Source organism: Myripristis murdjan, chromosome 19, assembly GCF_902150065.1.
Source record: "Myripristis murdjan chromosome 19, fMyrMur1.1, whole genome shotgun sequence".
Classification (NCBI taxonomy): domain Eukaryota; kingdom Metazoa; phylum Chordata; class Actinopteri; order Holocentriformes; family Holocentridae; genus Myripristis; species Myripristis murdjan.
In genome coordinates this window covers 11,916,834-11,941,513 of record NC_043998.1, presented here as the reverse complement: position 1 = coordinate 11,941,513, position 24,680 = coordinate 11,916,834, and the positions used below count along the sequence as shown (strand labels likewise).

Here is a 24,680-nt window from a genome sequence, read left to right as displayed (position 1 = left end):
ACACCGCAGCACACCCCCACTGTCCAAAGCCAGGCTGATTACGACGAGCCCAAACTGCTGCACTCTGATACAGCAGCAGAGATGTACAGTGAATTGTGAGGCAGCTGATATCTGTTCTCAACTTCGGTGCCATTTTCTAACCGCCCTTGAACTCATCTGCTCTTTGAGAGCAGCAGATAGCTCCTATCAATGGAAGTGTTAATTGGGCTTTCAGATGGAAGTGGGCATATTTAAGTAGTCTGGGGGCTAGCTAGCACAGCAGACCAAAGCCTCAGGAAATCACATGTAATTCAAGATGACCTTCAGCTACAGTAATGTGCCGCATTAAGGCACATCTAACACTGGGATAGATTAGTGCTGCCTACATAGGTGGAGCACATTAAAGACCATTTCAACAGCCAGGAAAACATATTTCACACAGGAGAAGAGCCACAATGTTGTGGTACACAAATTTATTTCAACATATATTAACATTTTGTTTATTCTTTTGTGTTAAAGACACACTACGTACAGTATTTACATCAGGGTTTACAACAATACTTGAGGGCAAAAAACAAAAAACAGCTTGACAGAAGGTGGGTAAAGGGAAGGCTACTCTCTAGACCTTAAATAAAAATTTCTATAATTTGACACCTCGTCTTCAAATTTGACAGTTCCTGTCGTAACAGTCCATGACACACAACATTGCACTTATGACAAGGGATAACGGCGCTATGATGCCCGTGGCTATGACGTCGATCAAAGCCACTGCAGCTCACATCAAAGCACCGTGTCACTTGTCAAGGAGGGCGGGGGGCTACACATGCAGTAATGTTATGCACACTTTATGAATATCACTTCAGGTCTATCTAACCTAGCTCTGTCTTTATCTATGATGTAGAGTCTACATTATTGCACAGACAGAAAAGTAGGAAGTAAGGCTGGGCTAATTCACATTCTATTACGACCTACTGGGGGATTAAGTCTTCACAGATCCTATCAGGCAGCCAACCACCAGCATGCCAGCATACAGTACATCCCTTTAATAAGACTGCCTAATCATGTTGCCCTTGGAAAGTGGAAACACACAAAAGTAACAGACATAACAGACAAGGACACTGACTGTAATCATCAGGGTTGATGAGGGTTGTTGAGAATAGCACTCTGGACTACGTACCGGCAAACGCAACGGAGTAAAATCTGCAGAAACGTGATCTGATGTATCGCAAAGCACGAGAAGCTCCGGTTGACGGGGCAAGGTTGGTGACCGGTTCATTTATTTTTGGACTGTGCACCTAAAGAATTCATCAATTAGACCCTGATGTTCGAGGAGAGGACAGGAGCTGACGGCAGAACCAGACGAGCACTGGCGCTGTCACTATGGCGACAGAGCTGATGGGCTGTCATGGGAGGAGTGGGGAAATAAACAAAAGGAGAACGAGCACACAGACACATACACTCAGACACACACCTGGCTGACATATCAGTAACACGATTTAAGCTCAGAGAAGGACAATAATGAGGACCCGGTGAAACATTGAGACTGAACCCACTGCTTTTTAGACTCTTACGTAATTAGCCGTAGCTTTTCAGAAGCCAAATCCGTAGCAGGGTGCTGCTCGGGATCAATCATCTCCCTCCCTGAATGACAAAGGCTGACACAGAGGTCACTTCTCCAGACAATGCACACCTGGTCTCTGCTATTGAAGTGGAAAATATGGACAAATTGACAGTGAGTTGGGCAGACTAAATTAAAGGTGAGCAAAGGTGTGACAAAGAGCGCAAACACATGGGGCTCTGACTATATTTTGTCTCCTGAAAATCAAATATTGGAAACGCTTGCGTAATATTGGAGAGTGAACTGTTGCAGTCTATAGATCAGCACTTGGCTCTCTACATCTTTTCAGCTTGAAATGACTGAACAATATTGACAACGAGACAAGAGTGGGATGACGAACAGAAAGCACCACTGATTGGATGCAAGTGGATGTTTCGGTGATAGGAGAAGGGAGGAATATGTGACACCTATTCATCAATCTGAGTGTCATACCTGGGTCAGAAAGCATTGGTCAAGTCCAGACCAAACTCATTAAATGAGAAAAAAAAAAAAAAAAAAAAAAAAAAAAAAGAACAGCAGCTGCTACCGCATTATACATTTTGACTCTATAACACATTTCCATATACCTTTGTTTTGTTGATATACTGTACATTTTGTCATATTTTTTTGCTACATATAGTGCACTGCCCCAACAAAAACTGTAAAACCCTATAACCCATTTTACCTGTTGTAGAAAATTAGTACAGCTACATGGTTGAACTACCTGATGTTACACTGCCCTCCAGGACATATCAAATTATTTACAGTATAAAGTAGATGTTTCCACTAAGATTTCTCTTCCTATACAAAAATCTTGTGCTTTAGCAATTCAAACACACACGTAAACACCCATACACACACTGCAGGTAGAAAATAAACGATAAAAAGACATTCCTCTTCCTCCGCCTCCTCCTTGTTTGCCACCTTTTCAGTCAGAAAATGTACAATCCCTGTTTTCTATTATGTAACATTTTATCCCAAGGAACCCAGTGTCTGGTCTGAGACCAGTTCCACACTGGCAGGTGTGTTTTCCAGCCAGTCAATCAGTTTCCATCAAAGTGGTGAGCCAGGAAATCAGCTTTGACCCTCCAATAAAAGTCAGCATGAGACAGGAAGTGACCAGCTGAAATGTCCTGAGATGATGCCTATCACCGAGAAGCCGTCTCAGTCTAGACACCGAAATGAACCTTACACAAACTGCTACATAAGTGTTTCACATTTTCCTTCACTTTTTTTTTTTTTTTTTTTTACATTTGCTCCATTTTCTCTTGAAACAGTCTATAACCAATTTTATGTATTGGAAGCAGACAGGGAATCTGAGAAACGGCAGTCAAATGCAGGTGTGTCAGTTCACCCTAAGATCACAGGCCTCTGACTGACAGGCTTCCTGCAGAGCACTGCCTGACCTGGAGTCCGGGCCTCCCCAGGGCTTATACTTTGAGAAAGAAAAGCTTCAGTAAAGAGAGCTGGAGAGATGAGTGAGAAACGAGGGTGTTAGTTCTTCAGAGTATCTAAATTTAGAATCATTAGCACCACTACAGTGTATGGGCAAAATAACACAATAGGCTGAACAGCGGATAAAGTTGCCAGGAGAAGCAACGTCAGTGGACTCCAGGATTCAGCTTGGGAAGCAGTCTTTGGTCACAAATCAAAACCTAAAAGGCATGTGCTAGGGATAAGCTGTCCAGATGTGTGAGCCGCTGATTGATGATGCCTTTTTCTAGAGCCGGGGAATGCAATCCTGAGCTTCTCTTTTGTGTTTAAAATACCTCACCTTTCTCTCAAATGAGTCTCTGTGCTAGTCATTAACACCTCTTCTCAGCTAGCTATTACAGTGAAAAAAGCCTTCACAGCTAGTTATTACTGTGAAAAGCCTTCTAGACTGCATGGCTCACACCGGTGTGCTCAAACACAGATCTCGATGGCGGTGGCCATCATCATCTGACTTTTGTTCTTGTCTCGGCCTGGAGAGTGGTGCTGCGTCGACTCCTCCCTGGGAGACAGCGGATCGGACAGGACGCTACGCTTGAGTGGTGCCGGGCGCAGGCAGGATGTTCCCGGAGGGGTGGAGGGCTCTGGGTGTCTATGGGATGAGCGTGACGAAGAGGAGGAGGAGGAGGATGTGCAAGTGCCAGTACACACTCCTGAGCTTGACCTCTCACCTCTCTTGGCCCGGCAGGATGCTCGCCGCCGGAGCTCACTGACCAGGTCATACTTGACAAAGCAGAAGACATCCTTGACTCCGCAGCGTTTCTCCGGCTCGGCAGCCAGCAGCCTCTGAAACATGCGCAAAGCATCATCAGTGAAGCGGCGCCACTGAGAGGGGTATGTGCCCACGGGACATCCTGCTTTCTGCCAGCGCCGGAACTCCTCGTAAAAGGCATCAGCTGGCAGCGCCGCCTCCCAGGGAAAATTGCCCGTCAGCATACAGAAGACCAGCACGCCGAACGCCCACACGTCCAGACTGGTGGTCACCAGGAAACCCTCGGCTCGGCTGGCGCGGCACACCTCGGGTGCTGTGTACGGGATGGTGCCACTCACCCGTTTCACCCGGCAGCCCACACGTCGGGTCATGCCAAAGTCGGCGAGCTTGACGCGGCGGCATTCGCGGTCAAAGAGGAGGACGTTCTCAGGCTTCACATCCCGATGCACGAGGTTTTTACTGTGCATAAAGTCCAGGGCCAAGCCTAGCTGCTGCATACAACGTTTGACCATCTCCTCTGGCAGGCCCACCTGGAGAGAAGAAAAGGGGAGGGGAAGAAAGCAGGAGAAAGCAACAGAGAGACAGAGAATGCTTTGATTAATGCAACATAAGGCAGATACACTGTGGAGAAGGGAGGGGGAACTACAGGAGGTCATATATGTAGGAGAACGATTCGTCGGGAAGTGAGTTGCAGTGAGGAGCAGGCAAAAAGAGTAGCTGATAGATGCATTAAGTAAGGGAGGGGAGGTGCAGAGGGAAAAGTGGGACACACAAAAAGGGGGAAGTGAGACAAAAGAGGCTCAATTTTAAGTTTCATTGTGCCCAATTTTAATGAGCCTTTAGAGGAACCTTGAAGTCAAGCAATCCCGGCACATCAACCAGAATTCGCTAAAACAAAGTAAGAGCTCTGTAGTGTAAGGAGACCAGGGCTAAGACAAGGCTCCAATCCCAAGAGAGCTTGTTAAAACCGCAGTGCCTGAACATGGCAGCTGATTGGAGAGCCGCTGGCTGAGTGAGGACGGTGATTGGTGGAAGAGCGAATGATAGCATTACCTGAGGGGGGATGATGTCGAAAAGGTCCCCGGCGGGAGCATATTCTTGTCCAAACACGTAGCTGTCCTCCGTCTCAAAAAGCACGTCCAGAACTTTGATGATGAAGGGGCTGCAGCTAAGTGAACCTGTTAGACTGTATTCCCGGAGGAAACTCTTGAGCTTCGTCTTGTTCTTGGTAACAAACTTCAGTGCCATTTTGGTGCCTACAAAGAAACAGATATTTACATAAAGCACATACACCAATATAGTCTGCAAAAACGTAATCTTTATCTGGTGAATAACTGTATCACCGAGCCTGCATGTCAGTTCAATATTTCTGGCACTATTGAGAGCAACAGTAGTGACTATTATATTATCCAAATCACTCCTGGTACTATTTAAAAATAGCTGAGAGCATTTAAATTTGGAAGCGAAGTGTTATCTGCTGCTGTAAGGGAGTAGGGAGATTTCCCACTACTCAGCCCTGTTTTTGTAGCAGCTGCTATGTTCATTCATACAAACATGCATGTATGAATGACTGAATCTCCCCCCACGCCTTGTCTCTCTCTCTCTCACACACACACACACACGAACACACACACGCGCACACTCACGAACACACACACGCACACTCAAGCATACATGAAACCAGCTGTTCACTATCACAGCTGCAGAAATACAGAGCCTCTTCAAAGTGCTCACATGGCACTTTTGATCTCTATTGACATCTCAGCCTCTCAGTCTGCACGCCTTTAAGTTATAGTGCTTTCTTAGGGCATTTCAACACTTACTTCCCTATAACCCAGGATTACCCCCGACTCCTTAAAAAAAAAAAAAAAAAACATAACAAAGCCTTTTCACTGCGATGAAATTAATTTCTTGCTGCAATGCCTTGAGACCCAGTGATATAATACGATGATCTGCCTTAACTGGTTATCCTGACCTGAGAAACGCACAGCAGCATTGTGCAATTTAATCTCCAAACAGCTATGAGTCATCTGACTCCCAAAATGACTTTATTTGTGGTATTTCTGCTCTACCGGATCATTGACGGTACAGAAGTACAGGTGATCAGGAGGTGAGGAGATAAGGGGATAACTAGCGACAACCAAGTCCTGAATGACATTTGGACCCGGGACATCACTTGTATCATATATGTTTTAGCCAGCTGAGCCACCAGGACGTCCCAGATTCACAATGTGCCCCGACTCACCTTGGGTTCGGTGTTGCACCAAGTCCACTTTGCCGTAGGTGCCCTTGCCCAGCTCACGGATGTGTTCATAGTGTTTGGCTACGTCTGCTGCTGACAGGGAGGTGATGGCCAGGGCCTGCATGTCCTCCACGGGAACGCCTCCGCAGTAGCCCATCTTGGAGGTGGGGGAGCCCCCGCCGCTGCCCACCCGGCCCGGCCCCGATGGAGAAAGAGACAGGCTCGCCTTGACGCTGTGGGGCAGACTGAGCAGAAAAAGGCAAAACAGGAGGTAAGTATTAGGGCTGCTTGATTATGGCAAAAATCATAATCACAATTATTTTGGTCAATGCTGAGATCATGATTATTTAAAGAGTAACTTAACCCCACAGTCAAATCTGTATGAAGACTGACCTTAAATAGTGAAAAGTAGGGTGTCTGGTCTTTGGTGGCGGGTGATGTCACTGCCATAGAGAACAACAGGTAGTGACATCACCCGCCACCAAAAACCAGACACCTTGTTTAACATCGGGCCCCGGTCCCCTCAAGAGGCCTTGGAGCCTGGAAATACCGAAAGCATTTTATGTTCAAGTAAGAAAATAGCTGAAATATAACAGTGTAATGCAAATTATGTGAGCCAGCAATGAAACTTCCCTCAGCATCAACTGACCTACAACCTCAAGACATATTTTGAAGTTAGTCATATTTTTATTGGTCTAATTCTCACTATGTTGAGATAGATTCACTGGCAAGTCAGTGAAGACAGAAGAGGGGAAATCAGATGTAAATACTAACACCAGCCATCCTGCAATGTTACCAGGTAAAAATGAAAAAAAAAAAAAAAAAAAAAAAAAAAAGTTAATTTGAAAAAATGTGTTTTTTGGACGGAAATGAAGGATACACTTCACTCTCACAGCGCTCTGGTTGGATAACTTGGATTATTTTGTCTCTGACCTCCAATTTGAAAATCTGTGAAGCTGCAGACTTTCAGCAACAAGATAAGCTGCTTTGAATGAACTCTGTCTGTCGCTGCAGTGCTGACTGCGGCAACAGAGGCACTGGCACGACTGATTTGAAATTCAGATGTTTATCTGCAGAATGCTTGGTTTCAGAGATGGTTGGCGAGGGGGTGAAGTGGGTGGAGCTACATTCTGGGCTGGAACTTAACAACAACAGAGAAAAGAGGTAGGAAACTGGGATGGGCCTAGTGACTTGATATTAGTTTATATATCTAGGGGTACAGAAGTCTCCATAAACCACAGGTTAGGATTTATAGGTTCTGAAATCACTTAGTGCAGGTTGAAATGAACATTTAAATAGATTTAAATAGAATCAAAGTTGAAGTCGTTGGTCTATATGTCTATATGTTTGTGGCCCTCCATACATGACAAAAGAGGTGGTAAGGAAAGAAAGAGAGGAAACGGGAACACTGGCACTGTTTGGCTACATTTACATTGATATGGTTCCTGACTGTGCCACCTTCCTTCTCTCTCTCCCTCTCGCTCCCTTTCGCTCCCTCTGTCTCTCTCTCTCTCTCTCTCCCTCTCTCTCTCTCTCATCAGCAACAGTTTTGCATTGATGGAACTAGTTGAGGCTTATCTGCTGTCATGAAATTTTAATGACATCTAATGACAGCGAGTAGCAACTGCAGGTGATCTGGAAGGTAATGTAAAACAATTTCAAAAACACAGATTTAGAAAATTGTTCTACTTTGTTCCGCCACTCGGTGAAACATGCCACCCTAACATTTGCTGTATGAAAAACTCTGTATTTTATAAGTAATCCATAGTATTTAGATTAAGTTACTGACTTTCAACAATGTAATGGAATACAGATTACATTTTGGAGTGTGCATTCACAAATCTGTAATGAAATACTTATTAAAAGCCTCCTCCCAAGTCTGTTCAGCAAACACTCCTTTATTAAAAACTTTGTGTGAACAATACAAGTAAACAGACACTTTGTGTTACAAGTGTTTTTATATAAATGTATATGGGCTACATTAGAATAGGAACACAAAGTTACAAGCACAACACTAGCCTGCAGCCTTCAAATTGAAAACAAAGCATCCCAACAAAATGCCTATTTCAAATTAGAGGAACTGTATTGTCCTGTTTCAACAACAAATAGAGGGGTATGATTATGTGCTCTCATTGTGGAATTTACAGTCCCGTAAGCATGACTGACACTTTAAGTGTTTAAAAAGCCAAGGCTAAACTAGAATAACAACTCTGAGTTACAGAGTGAGTTATCAAGTCATGTCAATACTACCGGTACTGAACACAGTATTATTATGTGTGTGGTTTCCACCGACTTAGTAGCTAGGTATCATTTTGTGTTCTATATCTCTTCATCCATAAAGTATCCCCCACCAGATGATTAAATCTGACAGGCTTTGAGAGACATTCATTTCTGCTGGGAAGGCATCAACAGGAGATGTGTTTGCAGTAAATCTATTGGACTTCCTGTCCCTCTGGATCACTTTAGCCAGCTTTTCAGACATGGCTGCTGGAATGTCTGGCTTCAGACAGCACTTACTGGCAGACAGCTACAGGAAAATCAATATGACCAGGTAGGATGTTTGGAGAAATGGAACAAGCTTACAGGTTCAAGGAGTATATGTACTGGTAAGGAATGTCAATCTATGAGGACCCTTAGTGAAATTGCCATACATATGCATTTCCATACAGTCAATAGTGTGACGGCTAAAAAGAGGATTACTTAGTTTCGCCTGGTAAACACATTTGGCCAGTACACTGCTTGCTCTGAGTACTTCAATCAAATTGCTGAAGCTGAAAAAGTTGTGGCAGGAAAGTTATTGCTGATATTTTGAAGTGCCAAGTTTGAAATAGGTCAAACTGACCCTAAGAGGAAAAAAAATCTTGTAGTTGCAAGCTCATGATGGAGTCGGTCATACTAGATGTATTTCCTGAAGACTAATTTGAATCAGAAATGTGTGTGTGTGTGTGTGTGTGTGTGTGTGTGTGGGGAGTGAGGTTTTGTTATCGTGACTGTCTGTACATACAGTACTGTACATACAACTGGACCTTTTGATAAGATGAAGCTGATCTCACCCACTGATGATGTAATCATCGTCTCTCTCCCAAACACCACCACCAACACACACACACACACACACACACACACAGTCAGATAACACATATAAAACAAATGCAATAATGCACACACATTCACAAACATAAAAAACACAAAACCAGCACATCCAGCCTCACTGATGGTCCTTTCTCCCTCTTCACTCCTGCAAAGACACTTTTGCTCACTTATGCTCACACTATAATATTAGTCACTAACTCTGGTTCATAACACGTTCAAATACCTGAACTGGACCTTCACACCGGCTCCACATCAGATTCTTGGCACTTTTACTTTGTAAAATTCGCTGTCGTTTTTCCTCTGACTGTTTTGTTAAATCAAACCAACCACTGTTCCATCTCATAAATGATTAAAGCATTGCATAAACACCTTATGCAGACTTACATGGCACATTAAGTTTTTGTTCAGGCATTGTGAATGTGTTAACTGGGTGCAAGGTGTTAGAGATTCCTCAGCTATCTTGCAGTAAGCGCCTGATAAATATAGCAGGAAGAATTAGACAGAAGAAGCTAAAATAGGATGCAACCACTTTGCAGCCTCATTTTCTTGGCTCATCATCCTTGGTGGAAAAAAATAAAAACAACAACAAAAAAACAAAAACAACACTGCAGATCGAAGAGTGCACCCTGTGTACCATATGTATCTTTGGAGATCCCACTCCCTTCTTGATTTTATCATAAGGCTGGAGATGGTTATATAAGAGACTATGAATATTGTAGCCTACTCACGCTGAGTGTACCCACTGTATAGCCTGAAGCAAGTCAACACAAATGTTGATCATTATCCAGACTAGTTTGTTGTCCCCGTTTGGTGATTAAACATTTAAACATGACAGGCAGACTAACAGCAGATTTCCTATGACCACCCACCCTGCCTGCCCCCATAGCCTCCATCAGTCAGAATGAAGCAGGACGAGGGAGCGCTTGTTTACTGGCACTCCTTCAGCTTTGGCAGGCTGTGCGCGCACTCGTCTCCATGGGCAGAATGCATGGAGCTTAATCACATTACTCAGCTCCCAGGAAGAACAAAAGCAACCCCCCCTCCCGATTCCCCCTTCCCCAAACCTAGGACTCATTTCCTTTGCAGAACTGGATTAAGAGTCTCAAAATGTGATGAGAGGTAGGGAGATGGTGCTCTCTGCAGCTGCGATGACGCTGGAAATGTGAATCAGAAACTTTAGCGCAGTGCCTTGTGGGTGTGTGGATGAAGTTATGCGGGTTCTGGGAGAGGTTGTGCTAGAATTTGTGTGTTTGTGTGTGTGTAGTTGCAGTAGTGGGGGACGGGGGGTGGCTGGCTGGTGTATCAGTCCCACAGCGACACTCTATCAAAGGCCCTTTGTGTTCCTATCTCTTGGAGGGAGCAGCTGTGAGCCTCGGCACGACTCAGGCTTCATGTTTGACCATAGCCACATGCCCCTCTGAGCTCCCATACCGCCCTCTGCTCCCCTCCTGGCCTCTGAGCCGCCCAAAGACAAGGTAGCACGAACACAGCCTACATAAAAATGAGGATTTGGCTTGTAATGCACGGTAATGTCTCTGGGTTTTTCAGCCAGGCCCACGCTTTCTAAATCATCTGTAAGTGTTTTAAAAAAGGGATCCCTGGACCGCTCGCTGGGAACCCTCGCAACTCCAATTGTGATTTTTTAACTCTAATTGAAGGATTATGTGGTCTTCTCTGGGTTGGGAAAATTCTGTGTGCCATTTGGACTTCTGATACCCTTTCAAGCCTTTTCAAATCTTTGCAAATCCATGGATAAACTTAATAATGCATGGTGGTCTATCTGAGCACAAGGCTGTTTTTTCTAAAGTTTCTCATTTGGACATTTGGGAAATACAAGATTTTCACCCAGCAGCAACAATATGTACTTCAACAACTAGTTTCATCTCAAACACAGATTGAAGGATATTGTTCCAATCAGCAGCAACTCAGAGATGAGTGTGTTCTAGGGCTATAAGGATCCATACATTTGCACTGATGCATTGATTTTAAATTCTGACAGTTCAACTGAACTGATCTGCTAAAAGAAATAAATACGCCTGAATCACTCTTTGGCCCGAACTCATGTGAAATGCTTTGAACTGAGTAAAAATCAAAATAAAGAGGCCAAACTTTATGTTGACCTAACAGGATAACATGAATTTCAGCTATATTTTTCAGTATGTTTAAACAAGTCTGCTGGATTTTTTCTCATATTTTAGAAGAGAAAGGTAGTCATAAAATATTGCATGTGTAAATTTAATGGGTATGAAGTTTTGGCTAATAGTCCCGGATCAAATCGTTAACTCAAATTGTGGTTCAGGAACTCACATCAAATTGAAACGGTTCAAAACAAGACAAATTCATCTTTAATTGAATGGCCTACTAGTGAACCGTGTATCAAACTAGATGTCTGTTATGCTCACACCCGTCGTGCATTGACATTTCAACTCTTGAATAACTCCAGAAAGGCAAAACATCAGCTTTCACATCCTAATAACCCCCGAAACACAACCTTCTGCTTCCAAATTCTGCATGGGAACCTGTTGTACTTGACTCCACGTGTCCCGACACAGGATTAAGCTGGAGGGGCCAGCTGACCTTTCCTCAATAAAGTCTTGGCTGGAGATGAGAACAGAGAGGAACCCTGTGATACCACTGGCAACCGTCCCTCTTGTCTCATGCCTGTCTCTGTACAGCCTCGGGGTGCGCTCTCTCCATGTGCCTCACTCGGTGTGTCCCAAGCTTCTCAAGTTTGAGGGTTGCACTTTTGTGTATATCTCATATTGTGGGCTTAAGGCGCCTTGTTGTTGTTTTGGCCTTTCACTGTTGTTTTCCCCACAAACAAGGGTTATCACTTTATCCTTCTGTTGTATTCAGAGCAACGTGCTGCATTTTTATATCTCCATTTGAATGTTTGAGTGCCTACTCAGTCTGACACAAGGATGTGTCAATAACTGGGCTATTTGATCTCACAAGGTTAACAGGAGTGAAATTAGCATTGCGTCACCATGGGAACAATCTTCAGTATCAACTGAATGCAGCCCTCAACTGGACAAATCTTATCTGTTGCATTGTGATATGAATCTCATCCGGGATGATAATTATGTATATTCACTGAGCTATCAGTCTTCTTAAGTCAAACTGTATGAATAATGCAACTGCAGAACTGTGACATAATCATCATCATCATCATGTTGAGACTTTGACATGTGAACATGAATACAGACATAGAGGGAAGGATTTTGCATGATACTGTGTGTGGGAAAGATGAAGCTCTCTGGTGTTAGAATTGGATGCTGAATCTTCATAATCTTAAAATGAAATGGCAGTATTTTAATGTTACGGTACATTTTAAGTATGTTTACGGTGAGAGAGAATCAGGTTCAGCAGCTTTACACAAAATGTTTGTCCCCTTTAATGCCGAGGAGGGCTAACCTTCCTTCTGCCGCTCCTCCTTCCCTCTCCTCTGTCCTCGAGAAATGTAAACAAGGGACTAATGAAAGTGAAATAAATAGATTGCAGTGTCTACCTCATGTATCTACCTCCCTCCACCACTAATGGACTGGTTGCTCTGCCCTCGGCACAAGAGTCATTATCAGTGAAGACTGATCTCCTGCGTCCGGTTTGCTGTCAAAATGCCCACCGTGCCTCACCTCTTGGTCAAATTAAAAACAATGTGTGAAATACATTGTGACTGAAGCGGTTTCTCTCATTCGGTATCTCAAAAAGACAACACATGCATGCACACATAACCATGCAGATAGTAGGGGGCCATGGGCCCTTTTCCATGGCAGTGGTACCAAACCTTTTGGCACTATAAAAAAAAACAGGAACTCTGAATTTTCCATCCGCCGAGGGTCCAGTTCCAGTTCCAGTTGGTTTTTTGGTCCCTGCTCAACACATGGGACTAACAGGGACCAACAGCACCCTGGAGGCAGGACTACTGCACTGTTTACCAAATTGAACCATTTTCTTAGCTGTTGTTAACTGTTGAGCATATGAACAAGTCAAACTGAGAAATGAGGTCCAATCTCTTATCGTCATTTGTTCAGGGGATGAGATTCAGCTGGAGCTCCAGGAAATGAAAAGGAACGAGGAGATTTCACTGCGTTTGAGGGAAGTGGGCAATATCAAGTAAAAATAAACCTGCATGCATACTAAAATAAATATGTAAGTGTTACAATAAAAAAGATAATGGCTTTGGAATATGATTTAGTTGCTTTGTTAAATCTGCTGTCAGTCGCCTTTTTCTGTCATCACTACAACTGTTTCCTCTGAAGCTGGTTGACACAAAAACTGTAACTAGAACCATATCTAGCTCCAGTTTCATTTTGCTCCTTTCTGAGCTAGTTTTTGTCTCTTGTTATGCCGTGTCTGCCTGTCTGCCTCTCTCTCCCAGTTCTCACAGTATTGTAAAAGCGGTGTAAAAGCAAATCATTTTACCCTCAACCCCCCTAAAACTCAATAAAGAGCCTACTGGGGCCTCCTCACTGTGGCCAGTTGCACTCAGGGCATTCAGTTCCCCTATCAGGCGTAAATAACTGAATCATCTGCCTTAACGGCACGAAGTATCAGAGCCAGGGAGTTAGCAGGCTCAGAGCCCCTGTCAATACACAGCTGAGGAAACCTCCCACTGTGCTGTGATAGGTGGACCGGTGGCCCAGGCCACGGACACTCATTTTGATAAATCACACTCTCTCAGCAAGTGCCTAGCTCCCCTTATAGGAGGATCCCTGCTGGGGCTGAGTGCTTGGTAACAACTCCCGACTCGCCTTGCTTCTACTCTCCATCATCCCTCTCTCTCTCTGTCACGCTCCCCGTGGAGCGACTGCCTGCTGAAAGGTCCTGGCAGCCATCGGCCCCCTGCTTGGCTGACCCAGGACCCACAAAGAGATAACCCAAGGTTAAAAGCCCAAAAAGGATCCATACACAATCACTGAGATTGGAGCTTAGTGGCGGATAGTGACACCAAGACTTTGAGCTGCAGTATGCTGACCACAACTGACCATGTGAGAGGAAATAAAGCCCGGCCTAAGAGCACAATGAAAATTCTATCCATTAGAATGAGCCCAAAAATACGCCAAACAAAAAAACAAACAAAAAAAAGAGACAATAGCAAAAGAATCCCATTGCAGAATCCTATGCATTATTGTATTTTGGGATTACAGCTCAATGTTGAAGCGCAACAGAGTGTAAATGCCAATCATAATCACTGTCATCATCATCAACCTCATTGCAATCATGTCCTCTAAAGCGCTCAATGGTGAAATATCACTGCAATAAGCTACCCAGGGAACATACTGTACCTTCCCCCCACCCTATTACAATCCAGTAGCCTCAGGTTCCAATAGAGAGGCTTCATGTGATGAGAGAGAGAGAGAGAGAAAAGAGAGAGGGGGGATCCAATGAGACTGAACCGAAGCATCCCCCCCTAAGGTAGCAGATACAAGACACTGCATCCTTTGATGTCGAATACATGGGGAAGCGTGACTCCATGGATACACATAGGAGCTGGATAAAATGAGGGTTTAATAGTGGGTGTGGCTAAGATGAGTGATGTCACAGCACCACTATAGGAGGAAATCGGCTTTATTTGGGGCTCTGTTGCCTTCCAGCAAAAGGGGAAACTGTAACCAGACTGTGACATGGGGCCGTGACTGTGAGATCCTCCGTCCAGAGCATTGAGTTACAGCTCAGTGACCTGATGGTGATTGCTGAGACTGCTGAACCAGAGCTGCAATCAAATCCTCTCCCGTCCAATCCCAACCTTCACCTCAATCTCTCTGTCACACTCTCTCTTTCATCAACCCGCTTGGCCATGCAGCCAATTAAGCATAACTTTACCTACCAGAGTGTTTCATCCTGAACAACAGCCTCCAGCTCTCCCCTGTGGCTGCACCCTTGCATCACTGTATGTGTGTGTATGTATGTGCCTACTTTTTGAAAAAATGTGTATTTACCGATTACACTGTTTCAGCATTACCAGGACTTTCTCTACTGTGCGCAATTTTTTTTTTTTTTTTTTTTTTTTTTTTTTTTTTTATGATGAACACTGACTGCTTTTTGGCATTTAGGTGACGATGGATGCCAATTCATACATGTTCAGATAATGTAATAGCACCAGCATATGTGCTCAGATACATGACACAGCACAGGCAGAACAACTTTGCCTCTAAATTTAACTTGGATTTCGGAAGAAGTAAAGGAAACATACATACTGCTGCCACTGCAAAGGTCACAGCCATTACTGCTGGTTCTTGTAAGGCAATAAAATGTTTGTGACAAAAGCAAATCCATCTGTCCTGTTTATCGTTGTGTTTCATTTAGAGTCCATTACCAGCTCCCAAGCTTTTGCTGACTGCTTTTATAGGGTTTGCTCAATCAAGTCAGCCACTCATTTGAATGCATTAGAGGGCATTAACGATGAGATATTACCTGTCTGTCCTGGACAAAGCATAAAAGAGCCATTTAAAGTGGAGTGCCCTGTGTGCCCTGCGTCAATCTCGTACACACTGAGTGTGGTATCACAAATGACAAATAGGCTCGTTGCAGGAATTATGGATAATGTGGGGGCAAAAAGAAGAATGACATAGCAGTTCCTTTATTTAGCCTAGATAATGATTAAAATGAGCAGGAATAATGATGTTAGTGAATGTTGACACTGAGTGCAATGCGCCTGTTTTTTTTGTTGTTTTTGTGTGTGTGAGTGTGTGTGTTTTTGTAGTCTTTGAGGCTGCTGGATCCAACAGATCAAAGATAAATTGATTATTCATGAACTACTGCATACGCCAATACTCTCCATTGAGAGTGTACGGGTGAAAGTTCACATAATGCAAAGTCACTCATTTCAAGTGAGTTTTCAATGGACAGGCATCAGCATACCTTTACATTCTGTGCTCAACAGTCAAAAGAAATCAGTTTGTCAGGGCTTTAATAATAGATAAAACAATGCATTTGTGTGTTTTGTTTTTCATATTAAAATATTTGTCATATTATCCCAGCTAAATTCTTGTTTGGTGGTTACTGATTCAAAGAGAAGATGCTGATTCATTTTTTCCCCCCACTCATAAGAAAATAGCAGAAGCTCAAGCTCAAGGGTCTGTTTATCCTCTTGCCCTCCTGTTACCTCTGCTCAGTAGCTCGTTTTTTTTTTCAGCTTCCAGCATGGCGTATCTTGCTGGAATGACCCAGTTTGAGGCACCTCAGGGTGTTTCTGTGGCTGTTGCTCACCTGCTGGCGACCTGTCTCTCTCCTCCATGGTCCTGCATCCGCACGGCGAACAGAGCTCCTGCGCTCCGCCTGGGAACAACCGATCCACTGGAGTCTGCAGGCGGGGGATGGATGTCGGCTCCTGGTTTACAAAAATAGCGGAACCTCTTTGTTTTCAGTGACAAATTCTGGTTTGTATAAAACTGAGCAGTTCCTAAAAACTCAACACCAAGCTCGCTGCAAAGTGTTTTTTATTATTAATATTATTGTAAAGCTGACAAAGCTCAGGTGAGGTCCGTCGTTGTGTTGTTTGGCTTGCTCTCCTCCTAAGATGATTCTGGCTTAGAAGACTCTCTTCAGTGTGTGACTTCTTTGAAGGCGGCTGTAATCATCTGAATCATAGCACCTTGAATGCTCAGCCATCTGATGTTGTGATCCCTCAGTGGTGAGGATGACACAGACTGGGATCCCCGTTCAAAGCGCAAACCATCTCAGCGTGCCAAGCAGCGGGAGCAGGGTGCGTGTTTATCTTCCGCTCCTCTTGTGGTCCGCATGACCCGAACTCAGCACCGCACAGTGAGAGGCAACCCCAATCACACAGTAGGCTGCTCTCTGCCTGCGTGAACAAATCTACATGTTTCCCAGCCCTTTCCAACTCGCAGGCTTTCAGCTCAGCATCTCCATGTCCCTGCCTGTCGCGGTCAGTCTGCTTGGTCCGTCACTCCAGCGGGACTCTGGAAGCGTTTGGGGTCTGCGTTGCCCTCAGATGTTGCTCCTCTCCTGCGCCTACCAGTCAGCTCCTTCATTGTTCACCGTCTCCACCCTCTGGCAAACTAATACACTCACGTGTACAGGGTCCTAGCGCCGGACCTCTCCCATCATCATCATCATCCTCATCATCAACATCGCCTCTCTGTGCCTCTGCGAGCTTTTATTTCCCATTCTTTGAAGGAGCAAGCTGCTCCACAACTCTTGCATAATTCAGCAGCTTATGGCTTCAAGTACTTAACACTGTGACTTTGCCAACTGTCCTTATTAGGTAACAGTGAGCCAAGACTTTCAATTAATTCTATGCCCTGGCAGGTCATATTTACTATACATGTTTGATGACAGGCTGCCTGCCAGACATGTTTGCCAGCCACAACAAATTAGATAGGGAGAATGCCTTTGAAATAACAGGGATAACCTCGGCGCATCATCAGGGATCACAGATTGAAAGACATGAGTGAGAGCTGAATGAAAAGTTGGAAGTGTGACATTTTCTAGAGAGGTATAAATAGATACACAGTTCTTACAATCTTTCATCGAAGCCGCTGGACCCTGGTAGATTTATTGTATTACTTATTATGTAACATTTCAATGAAAACCAATACTGCAAAAATCATTTTGCAAAATAAATATCAACGCAGATTTTTATCACCTCTTAAGATGGTATAAAAATACTCCTGGAAGAAGCACCTTTTCCCAAATCGTGTCTTCACGAACTTCAGCCGGTAATGTTCCTTATATTTGCACTTCTTTATGTAGAGATGGTCACATGAGTAAATAAAGCATGACATAAGCCTGCAGTCACAACCTACTTTTTTAAACAGTTGGTTACAAGCACTTCCCAGTGAGTGCAATTTTTCAAGACTCTTCATACAACAGTCTGCAGCTGCATGCCGCTTGGGCAAAACAATTTCATGCCCAGAATGCACTAAAATACACTAAAACTACCAAAACACTGCATCCATGCCCCAGAAGATGAGATTATTCCACCAAAATGTAAGCACTGGGTTTCTCCCAAAAGGAACATTTTCTCAGTCTCAACACAATGACCTAAAAACACCAGCAACACTCTTTTACAGCTTTTCAGCTGATGTCAATCGTTGAATTAATTGATTCTTTGCTCTGTTGTGTAGTATTTTGAATATATGTATTTGTGATTTACATTGCTGTCAACTTGAATTTTGTGAATCGGCTTTGGAACTTGAATGTAACAGTTTTGAGCAGAGTGTGCAACATAGCCAACACATTTGCAAAATTTCCTGGAGATACACTATGTTTTGCTGGTATTGAAAACTGTGGTCATTGAATACATTTTGTGCACACCCTATGAAAAATCACTCACAGTCTGGTGCACAGGGACCACACACACGGTCTGAAAAAATGAACTCAGTGTTGAGAAATACTTGCAACCAAAAGTAAAAAACTGTAAAATAATCTAACATTGTAGCAAGCTCCAACATATATAGGTGCTTTCATAACATGTGACCTGCTTTACATGAAGAAATGCAGTATTAAAGAGGCTAAACGTGGCTAGACATGAGCAAAAGAGCTGCTTCAACATGTGTTTTTATAATATTTTAAGAATGTATTGTCATTTATTTTGCCAGACGGTTTTTGTGCCACGGGCCTTCCTTAAATTCTGGCCCCTCGGTCCTTCTTCAGCCCCCTCGCCTTAAATGACATAACAAATCCACCAAGGATCAAAAGCTTAACTTTAAGGACTCTATGTCTCTATTTCTCTTGATTACTTTTTTTCTGCAATTGGAAAAATGCCTTTTTAGATAATGCATGTTCTGTTTATTTTAATATCACCTTGTCATTTTCTCCCAGTGCAGATTTGCATCCAAGAGACCCAGGCCAAGTCCATGTCCTGGAGTAAGATTAGCCTATATAGTGGTGAGTGTGAAAGATAAGCTGTTTACACACGGGGTCAGCTTGCAGAGGAGAAAGAAAAGCAAAACCCAGAAAAAAACAGTGACTGCAGAGGAATCTGATCTTCCAGCCTCCCAAAACAAGATCGTTTGACCTGTGGGTGTTTTTATTCTTGTTGTTGAGGTGGATGAATATTGAATAGAGTAGCAGCTGAAAACACATCCTCAGTGTAGTACCCTCACCTTTTCCAGCCATCCAGGTCTCTGACACGCTTGAGATATAGGCTGGGAGGTGGCGAGGCAGAGAGTTTCCTGGGGGTTATCGTGGGAACAGAGCTGTCATAAATCATATTGCAGGTCAAGCAGCGCGGGCTGACAGCAGAGGGCACCGAGGGTCAAACACTCCAGGGGGACACACCCTGAGCTGTGAACAAATAGAGCAGGGCCACTTCTCTGCTGCCCTCCTCTCCCTCTCTCTCACCCCTCCTCTCTCAGACACCAGACTCATGTCCTAGTTTTCACTTTTTAATGTGTCACCTCAAGTTTTCCACCTCCTGTTGCAAGGGCTGGCCTTGTTTTTTCTCACTGCTCAAATTTGTCTTCATTCAGAGTAAAGTGATACTTTTGTGCCCTATAAATGAATATGAATCTTGTTTAGGCTATTTATCATTACTGACTTAAAAAAAAAAAAAAAAAAAACTTCCCCCATCCCATGTCCTTCAAGGTCTCCTCTACTAATTTTAACCCTCTCTTCCTGAGTCTTTGTGCAGGAGGATCAAATGTGCAGAGAGCTGGAAAACATGTAAAATTACAGATTATGAATCCAAAATGAGAGGGAGACTTCAGAGAATGGAGCTGTATATGGAAGTGTGCCTCAAATGCCAGTTACTTTAACCTCTATAGGACAGGATGAGAGAGTTTGTTCCACTTTGGACCGCATGTGGGCTAACACTGTCCCAGAGAAAATGAGGTTAGGGTTGAAGTCAAAACTCCTGTGCTGGTGTACAAGGCCGTGAAAGGACCGGCACTCTCCATACCTCCAGGCCTCGGTCCGACCCTGCACCCCACCTTGCTCTGCTTTCTGCCTTACTGCAGCTTTTTCTGAACTGTGCCGGCACACTCAGTGCTCCAGCCTCAATTTGTTTTAAATGGAGGAAAGACTTTCCTCCTCCAGAGAGAGAAGTAAAATCATTCCCTCTCTGTTGTTGCAGGCCAAAAAACCTCATGGTTGCATCACCCTCTCCCACTGACTCACAGCTTTTTCCACTTTTGAGTGGGGCTATAGTCGGGGAAAAGTTGTATTTTTTTATTTTTTTACACGAGGCCCCAAACTGTAACAGGGCCCGTAACATTTCTGGGCTGAAATGCTTTTCGTGTACTGCATGTACAGCAGAGCAGCAGTTGTGTAGTGATATGTGTTATCTGAGGCAAACTGGAACGAACAGGAATAAAATCTGGCTCGGGTTTTCTTGTGCACGATGAAGAATTGCACTCGCTGGACAGATTTTGGACAGGGGACTACTGGTGAAATTTTGTTCCTAATAGTTAATTAATGCTATGAAGGTAGTGCATAGGGCCCATAATTCTTTGCTCCACCTCAACTCAAACTAATTTCTTATTTAACCATATTTCTATTGTTACATGTTTTCAGCCTGCATAACAGCATCAGCCAAATGCTAAAAATGCAAATGTAATGTAACAGGAGATCAGTTTTGGTGGGCATTATTACCATTTTTGGTCATCCCGCAACCTGTTTCAGTGCCTTTGTTACAAATAAATAAAGTAAAGATTTAAAAAATTCACATCAGCTTGTGTTCAGTATTGAATATAGACTCTCCAGACTATATTATTCTCATAATGAAAGTACTTGTTAGAAATAATGATTAAAGAATGTGGCAGATCATTTGAAGGATAATTAGGCAGCTGCCGCCCTGTGCCATTTAAATCACAGAACAAAATTCACAAATTGCACCAATTTTTACTAATAAAGCACTAATAAAGATGGAGCGGCTCAATTTGTTCTTCCCTTCTCTACTTCATACAGCTATACGGCAATGACAGTTTGGTTTTTCATGTGAACCTGGACTGTCTGTCCACAAAGTCTGCTCTTTCAGTGGAACTGCTCCAAGTTTTCTCACAGATGGCATCAAGAGAGACTTGGCTCTCTTATCAAGCTTCAAAAGAAAGCTGACCATGTTCACATATCAAAGCACAAAGCTGCCCATTATCATAAGAATAACGTGTACTCTGTTCAGGAAGCGTCTGGTGAGTCTGTGATGTTTTGTTTTTGATAGAGGAAGTCTGACAGACTCAGCGGAGACAAATGAAGCTCTGTGTCTGGAACATAAGATTCAGATTAAGGACAAGCTTTACATCATAAACCTAAAACTACACTAACTAACTAACTAACTAACTAACTAACTAACTAAATAAATAAATAATCAAGCTCGAACAACCTTTCTAAAATAATAAATGGCTTTGTTAACTGTGTTTTTTTTGACGCTGTTTCAAAATGTAACTACACTTCCCAAAATGCAACAGGCTTGTCTCTGTTGGGGTCGTGACGCGAAAAACATGCGCATGTAACCTTGTGTTTGAGGAGCGTTATCAAATCAGCAGGTAGTGGGTCTAAAAACCCGTAATGACACACTTTGTTGTCTTGTTAAATCGGGAAACATGAGCAAATATATTTTACCGGCCTCCGTTTTTGGAACCGTGTTCGGCTGCGCTGTTTTACTGAAGTGAGTAAGCAGACTCCCTTCATAGCCAAGCTGGCACTTCAGGCTGGTGTAATATGCACTACATTCAGCAGATTGTATTTTTAACAGCAGTGTTTATCATAAATTTGCTTCTGATGCATATTTAGCCATTTAGGATTTTTTTTTTATTATGTAGGCATGTATGTTTGTTAATTCACGTTAATTCACATTACTGAGCTTGTTAAATTATATTTTTTCTGTCATGTGTTATTAAATGGACATGGAAGGGGCATACACAGGTGTAATCCCTTACATTGTTTCTAAGGAAAAAAACAAAACCTCTGTAGGTGCAGAGGAACAAATGTACATGGACAGTAAAGCTTGAAGTGAATGATCCAGATGTTGAGGGTGGTTTTGAGACAATAACCTTGACCTTGGTTTTAATTCTTGCAGGAGCAAGGTCACTGGAGGCCCCTGTCCCAGTAAGGCTACCATTAAAGGGAAGACTGTGGTTATAACAGGGGCGAACACGGGCATCGGGAAGGAAACAGCCCGGGAGCTGGCCAAGAGAGGTGCATGGAGAAAAATTCAGTCACCAACCTGTGACTGAGTGCAAGATGACATGGTTTTGATAGCCACTGACACACTTCTTTTGCCGTTTCCGGTTCACCAGGGGGTCGGATCATCATGGGCTGCCGGGACATGGAGAAGTGCGAGGCGGCTGCGAAGGAAATCCGAGGGAAGACCCTGAATCCCCATGTTTATGCGTGCCACCTTGACCTCGCCTCGATGAAATCCATCCATCAGTTTGCAGAGAGAGTCAAACAAGGTGAGGGCCGCTGCACAAAACACACGTCGCCTGCTGTGATCAGTGCTGCCTGTGCATTTATCAGGTTTATAGTGGCAATAAACACACCCAGAAACAGCGACTTAAAGGCCTGTGTTTGATTTCTCCGTTGTATTGTAGACGAGCAGCGTGTGGATATACTGATAAACAATGCAGGAGTGATGAGATGTCCAGCATGGAAGACAGAGGACGGCTTCGACATGCAGTTTGGAGTAAACCACTTAGGTATGTTTTCTGAAGCGATCAGAGTGAGCTAAGAAAAGGGCAGAAAATTCATAAAATTGTTAAAATACTCACCTCTTTGTCTGTGTCAGTAAATGTGTTGTTTTGGCTACTTTAACAAAGGCTGCACTGGTGAGATCTGTTCATTTGACCACTGAATAAATACACAGTTCATTCTTTTTTTGCGAGAGAGAGAGAGTGCTGACTATTTTTCTAGGCTTTCCGAAAGAAAATGTTCTCTAAATCATGTTTGCACTGCAGGGATCTGCCCCCTTACACCATCGCTACCTGACTGGTGAAGTTTTCTCTCTTCTCCCAGGCCACTTCCTGTTGACAAATCTCCTGCTGGATAAGTTAAAAGACTCCGCCCCCAGCAGAGTGATCAACCTGGCCTCACTCGCCCACATTGTTGGAAAGATCGACTTCGACGACCTGAACTGGGAGAAGAAGAAGTTTGATACCAAGCAGGCGTACTGCCAAAGCAAGCTGGCCAATGTTCTGTTCACCAGAGAACTCGCCAAGCGTTTAGAAGGCAAGTCTAGTGGCTTCACACATGTGGGAGTGTGTGGGAGGGAGTTAGCCCTATGTTCTTATTTGTGATCGGGAAATGAAAATACCTCTTTTAAGTGAGGCAGCTTGTGTGTGTGTGTGTGTGTAACAGGTACAGGAGTCACGGTGAATGCAGTGCACCCTGGGGTCGTGGCCACAGAGCTCGGGAGGCACACCGGCCTGCACCAGTCCCAGTTCTCAAGCTCAGTCCTCAGTGAGTCTCCTGCTCCTTCATTAGATACCGAGCTCAGAGAAATCAATAAACTCACTTTGTTTAGCCTCCTGGGTATGCAGTAATTAACTGACCATGCTGCAGTTGTGGAACCTTTGTATCTCCAAAATGTCAAGTTTTCCCAAACCAAGGAAAACAGACCTGTTTTTAGCTTAACGGCCATGTCATTTGAGTTTATTTACTTGGGTTTGAAAAGGTTTCAGAAACCAATAGAGAAGCATCAAAGTCCAGTCACCAAAATTGGAGTTATAAGGTTGTTTTTGCAGTTGTTTTCATGGATACTTTCACAATATGCTACATTGCCCTAACCAGCCTTGAAAGCCTAATGTTTTAGGGTTTAAACTGTAGGCTTTGGTGATATCCTTAATTTAATATCATGGTACAGTCTTGTCAACATATCATGATATTTTGACATATCAGTGCAATATTGTGATTTACCTAACCTGTCTGACATGAACCCCACATTTAAAAATATACCCTTTTCTGTTTTATGTAAGTCTTCTTTCAGAGGATATTTCTATGGCTGCAAATATTGCAGTATTCATGAATATTATTGGATGTTGGCCCAAGCTTGGTTTAAACATTGCTATCCCACCTGTTCTGTTCAGCATTTCACCATTAAACCGCTCTCTGGCCTCCACCATCCTCCCTGCAGGTCCCTTTTTCTCCCTCCTGGTGAAGGGCCCGGAGCTGGGGTCCCAGCCCAGCGTCTACCTGGCTGTTGCTGAGGAGCTGGAGGGCGTGACGGGCCGCTACTATGATGTGATGACAGAAAAGGAGCCGGCACCCCAGGCCCTGGATGAGGAGGCGGCTCGCATGCTGTGGGAGGTTAGCAGCAGGCTGGTGGGTCTGGAGGAGGAGCGAGGACAGACCGGCAAGATGAATACACCAGCAGAAGGCCAGAGCAAAGCTGCACAGGCAAACCCAGCACAGACAAGTCCAGCACCGGCTGTAAGAGGCGTGGTGGCCTAGGCCCGGGCCAGCAGTGAACGATGGACCTTTAGGACTTGAGCTGTGATGTGGATGAGAGCCTTACGGGAAGAGTTAATTGTCTGAGAGTGTAATTCTGGTTGTCTGACAGTGTGTAATGGCAACCTTTTGCACATATGCTTACATTCCTGCATCAGGATATCATGTTTAAATAAACTGTTTCACAAGCTTTTCATGTTCCTGACAGTGTCTTTTTCCTG

General features: G+C 43.8%; 2 protein-coding genes across 3 annotated transcripts; one reads left to right on the top strand and one right to left on the bottom strand.

The window, feature by feature from the left end:
• Positions 1–430: 430 nt before the first annotated feature.
• On the bottom strand, positions 431–17,358 carry sbk1 (SH3 domain binding kinase 1). The gene is made up of 4 exons (XM_030077726.1): positions 16,324–17,358; positions 6,025–6,266; positions 4,833–5,035; positions 431–4,309 (listed from the first exon to the last, which is right to left on the bottom strand). The coding sequence occupies exons 1-4, from the start codon at positions 16,359–16,361 to the stop codon at positions 3,482–3,484; spliced, it is 1,311 nt and encodes a 436-aa protein (XP_029933586.1). The 5' UTR covers positions 16,362–17,358; the 3' UTR covers positions 431–3,481.
• Positions 17,359–21,496: 4,138 nt separating this feature from the next.
• Positions 21,497–24,652, top strand: LOC115377745 (retinol dehydrogenase 13). Of its 2 annotated transcripts, none has more exons than XM_030077727.1 (7): positions 21,497–21,682; positions 22,094–22,212; positions 22,314–22,469; positions 22,608–22,712; positions 23,029–23,241; positions 23,371–23,472; positions 24,146–24,652. In XM_030077727.1, the coding sequence occupies exons 1-7, from the start codon at positions 21,618–21,620 to the stop codon at positions 24,460–24,462; spliced, it is 1,077 nt and encodes a 358-aa protein (XP_029933587.1). In that variant the 5' UTR covers positions 21,497–21,617; the 3' UTR covers positions 24,463–24,652. The 2 variants fall into 2 exon arrangements, with proteins under 2 accessions (XP_029933587.1, XP_029933588.1); XM_030077728.1 differs by having other exon boundaries at positions 21,533–21,560.
• Positions 24,653–24,680: the final 28 nt, after the last annotated feature.

Excerpts from the sequence above, each read along its gene's own strand:
- sbk1 (XM_030077726.1), bottom strand. The coding sequence starts at position 16,361 with ATGCAGGACCATGGAGGAGAGAGACAGGTCGCCAGCAG. Across the intron at positions 6,267-16,323 it reads GAGAGACAGGTCGCCAGCAG|TCTGCCCCACAGCGTCAAGG; the intron begins GTGAGCAACAGC and ends TTTTCTGCTCAG. Across the intron at positions 5,036-6,024 it reads GGTGCAACACCGAACCCAAG|GCACCAAAATGGCACTGAAG; the intron begins GTGAGTCGGGGC and ends GTTTCTTTGTAG.
- LOC115377745 (XM_030077727.1), top strand. The coding sequence starts at position 21,618 with ATGAGCAAATATATTTTACCGGCCTCCGTTTTTGGAACCGTGTTCGGC. Across the intron at positions 22,470-22,607 it reads TGCAGAGAGAGTCAAACAAG|ACGAGCAGCGTGTGGATATA; the intron begins GTGAGGGCCGCT and ends GTTGTATTGTAG. Across the intron at positions 22,713-23,028 it reads GTTTGGAGTAAACCACTTAG|GCCACTTCCTGTTGACAAAT; the intron begins GTATGTTTTCTG and ends CTCTTCTCCCAG.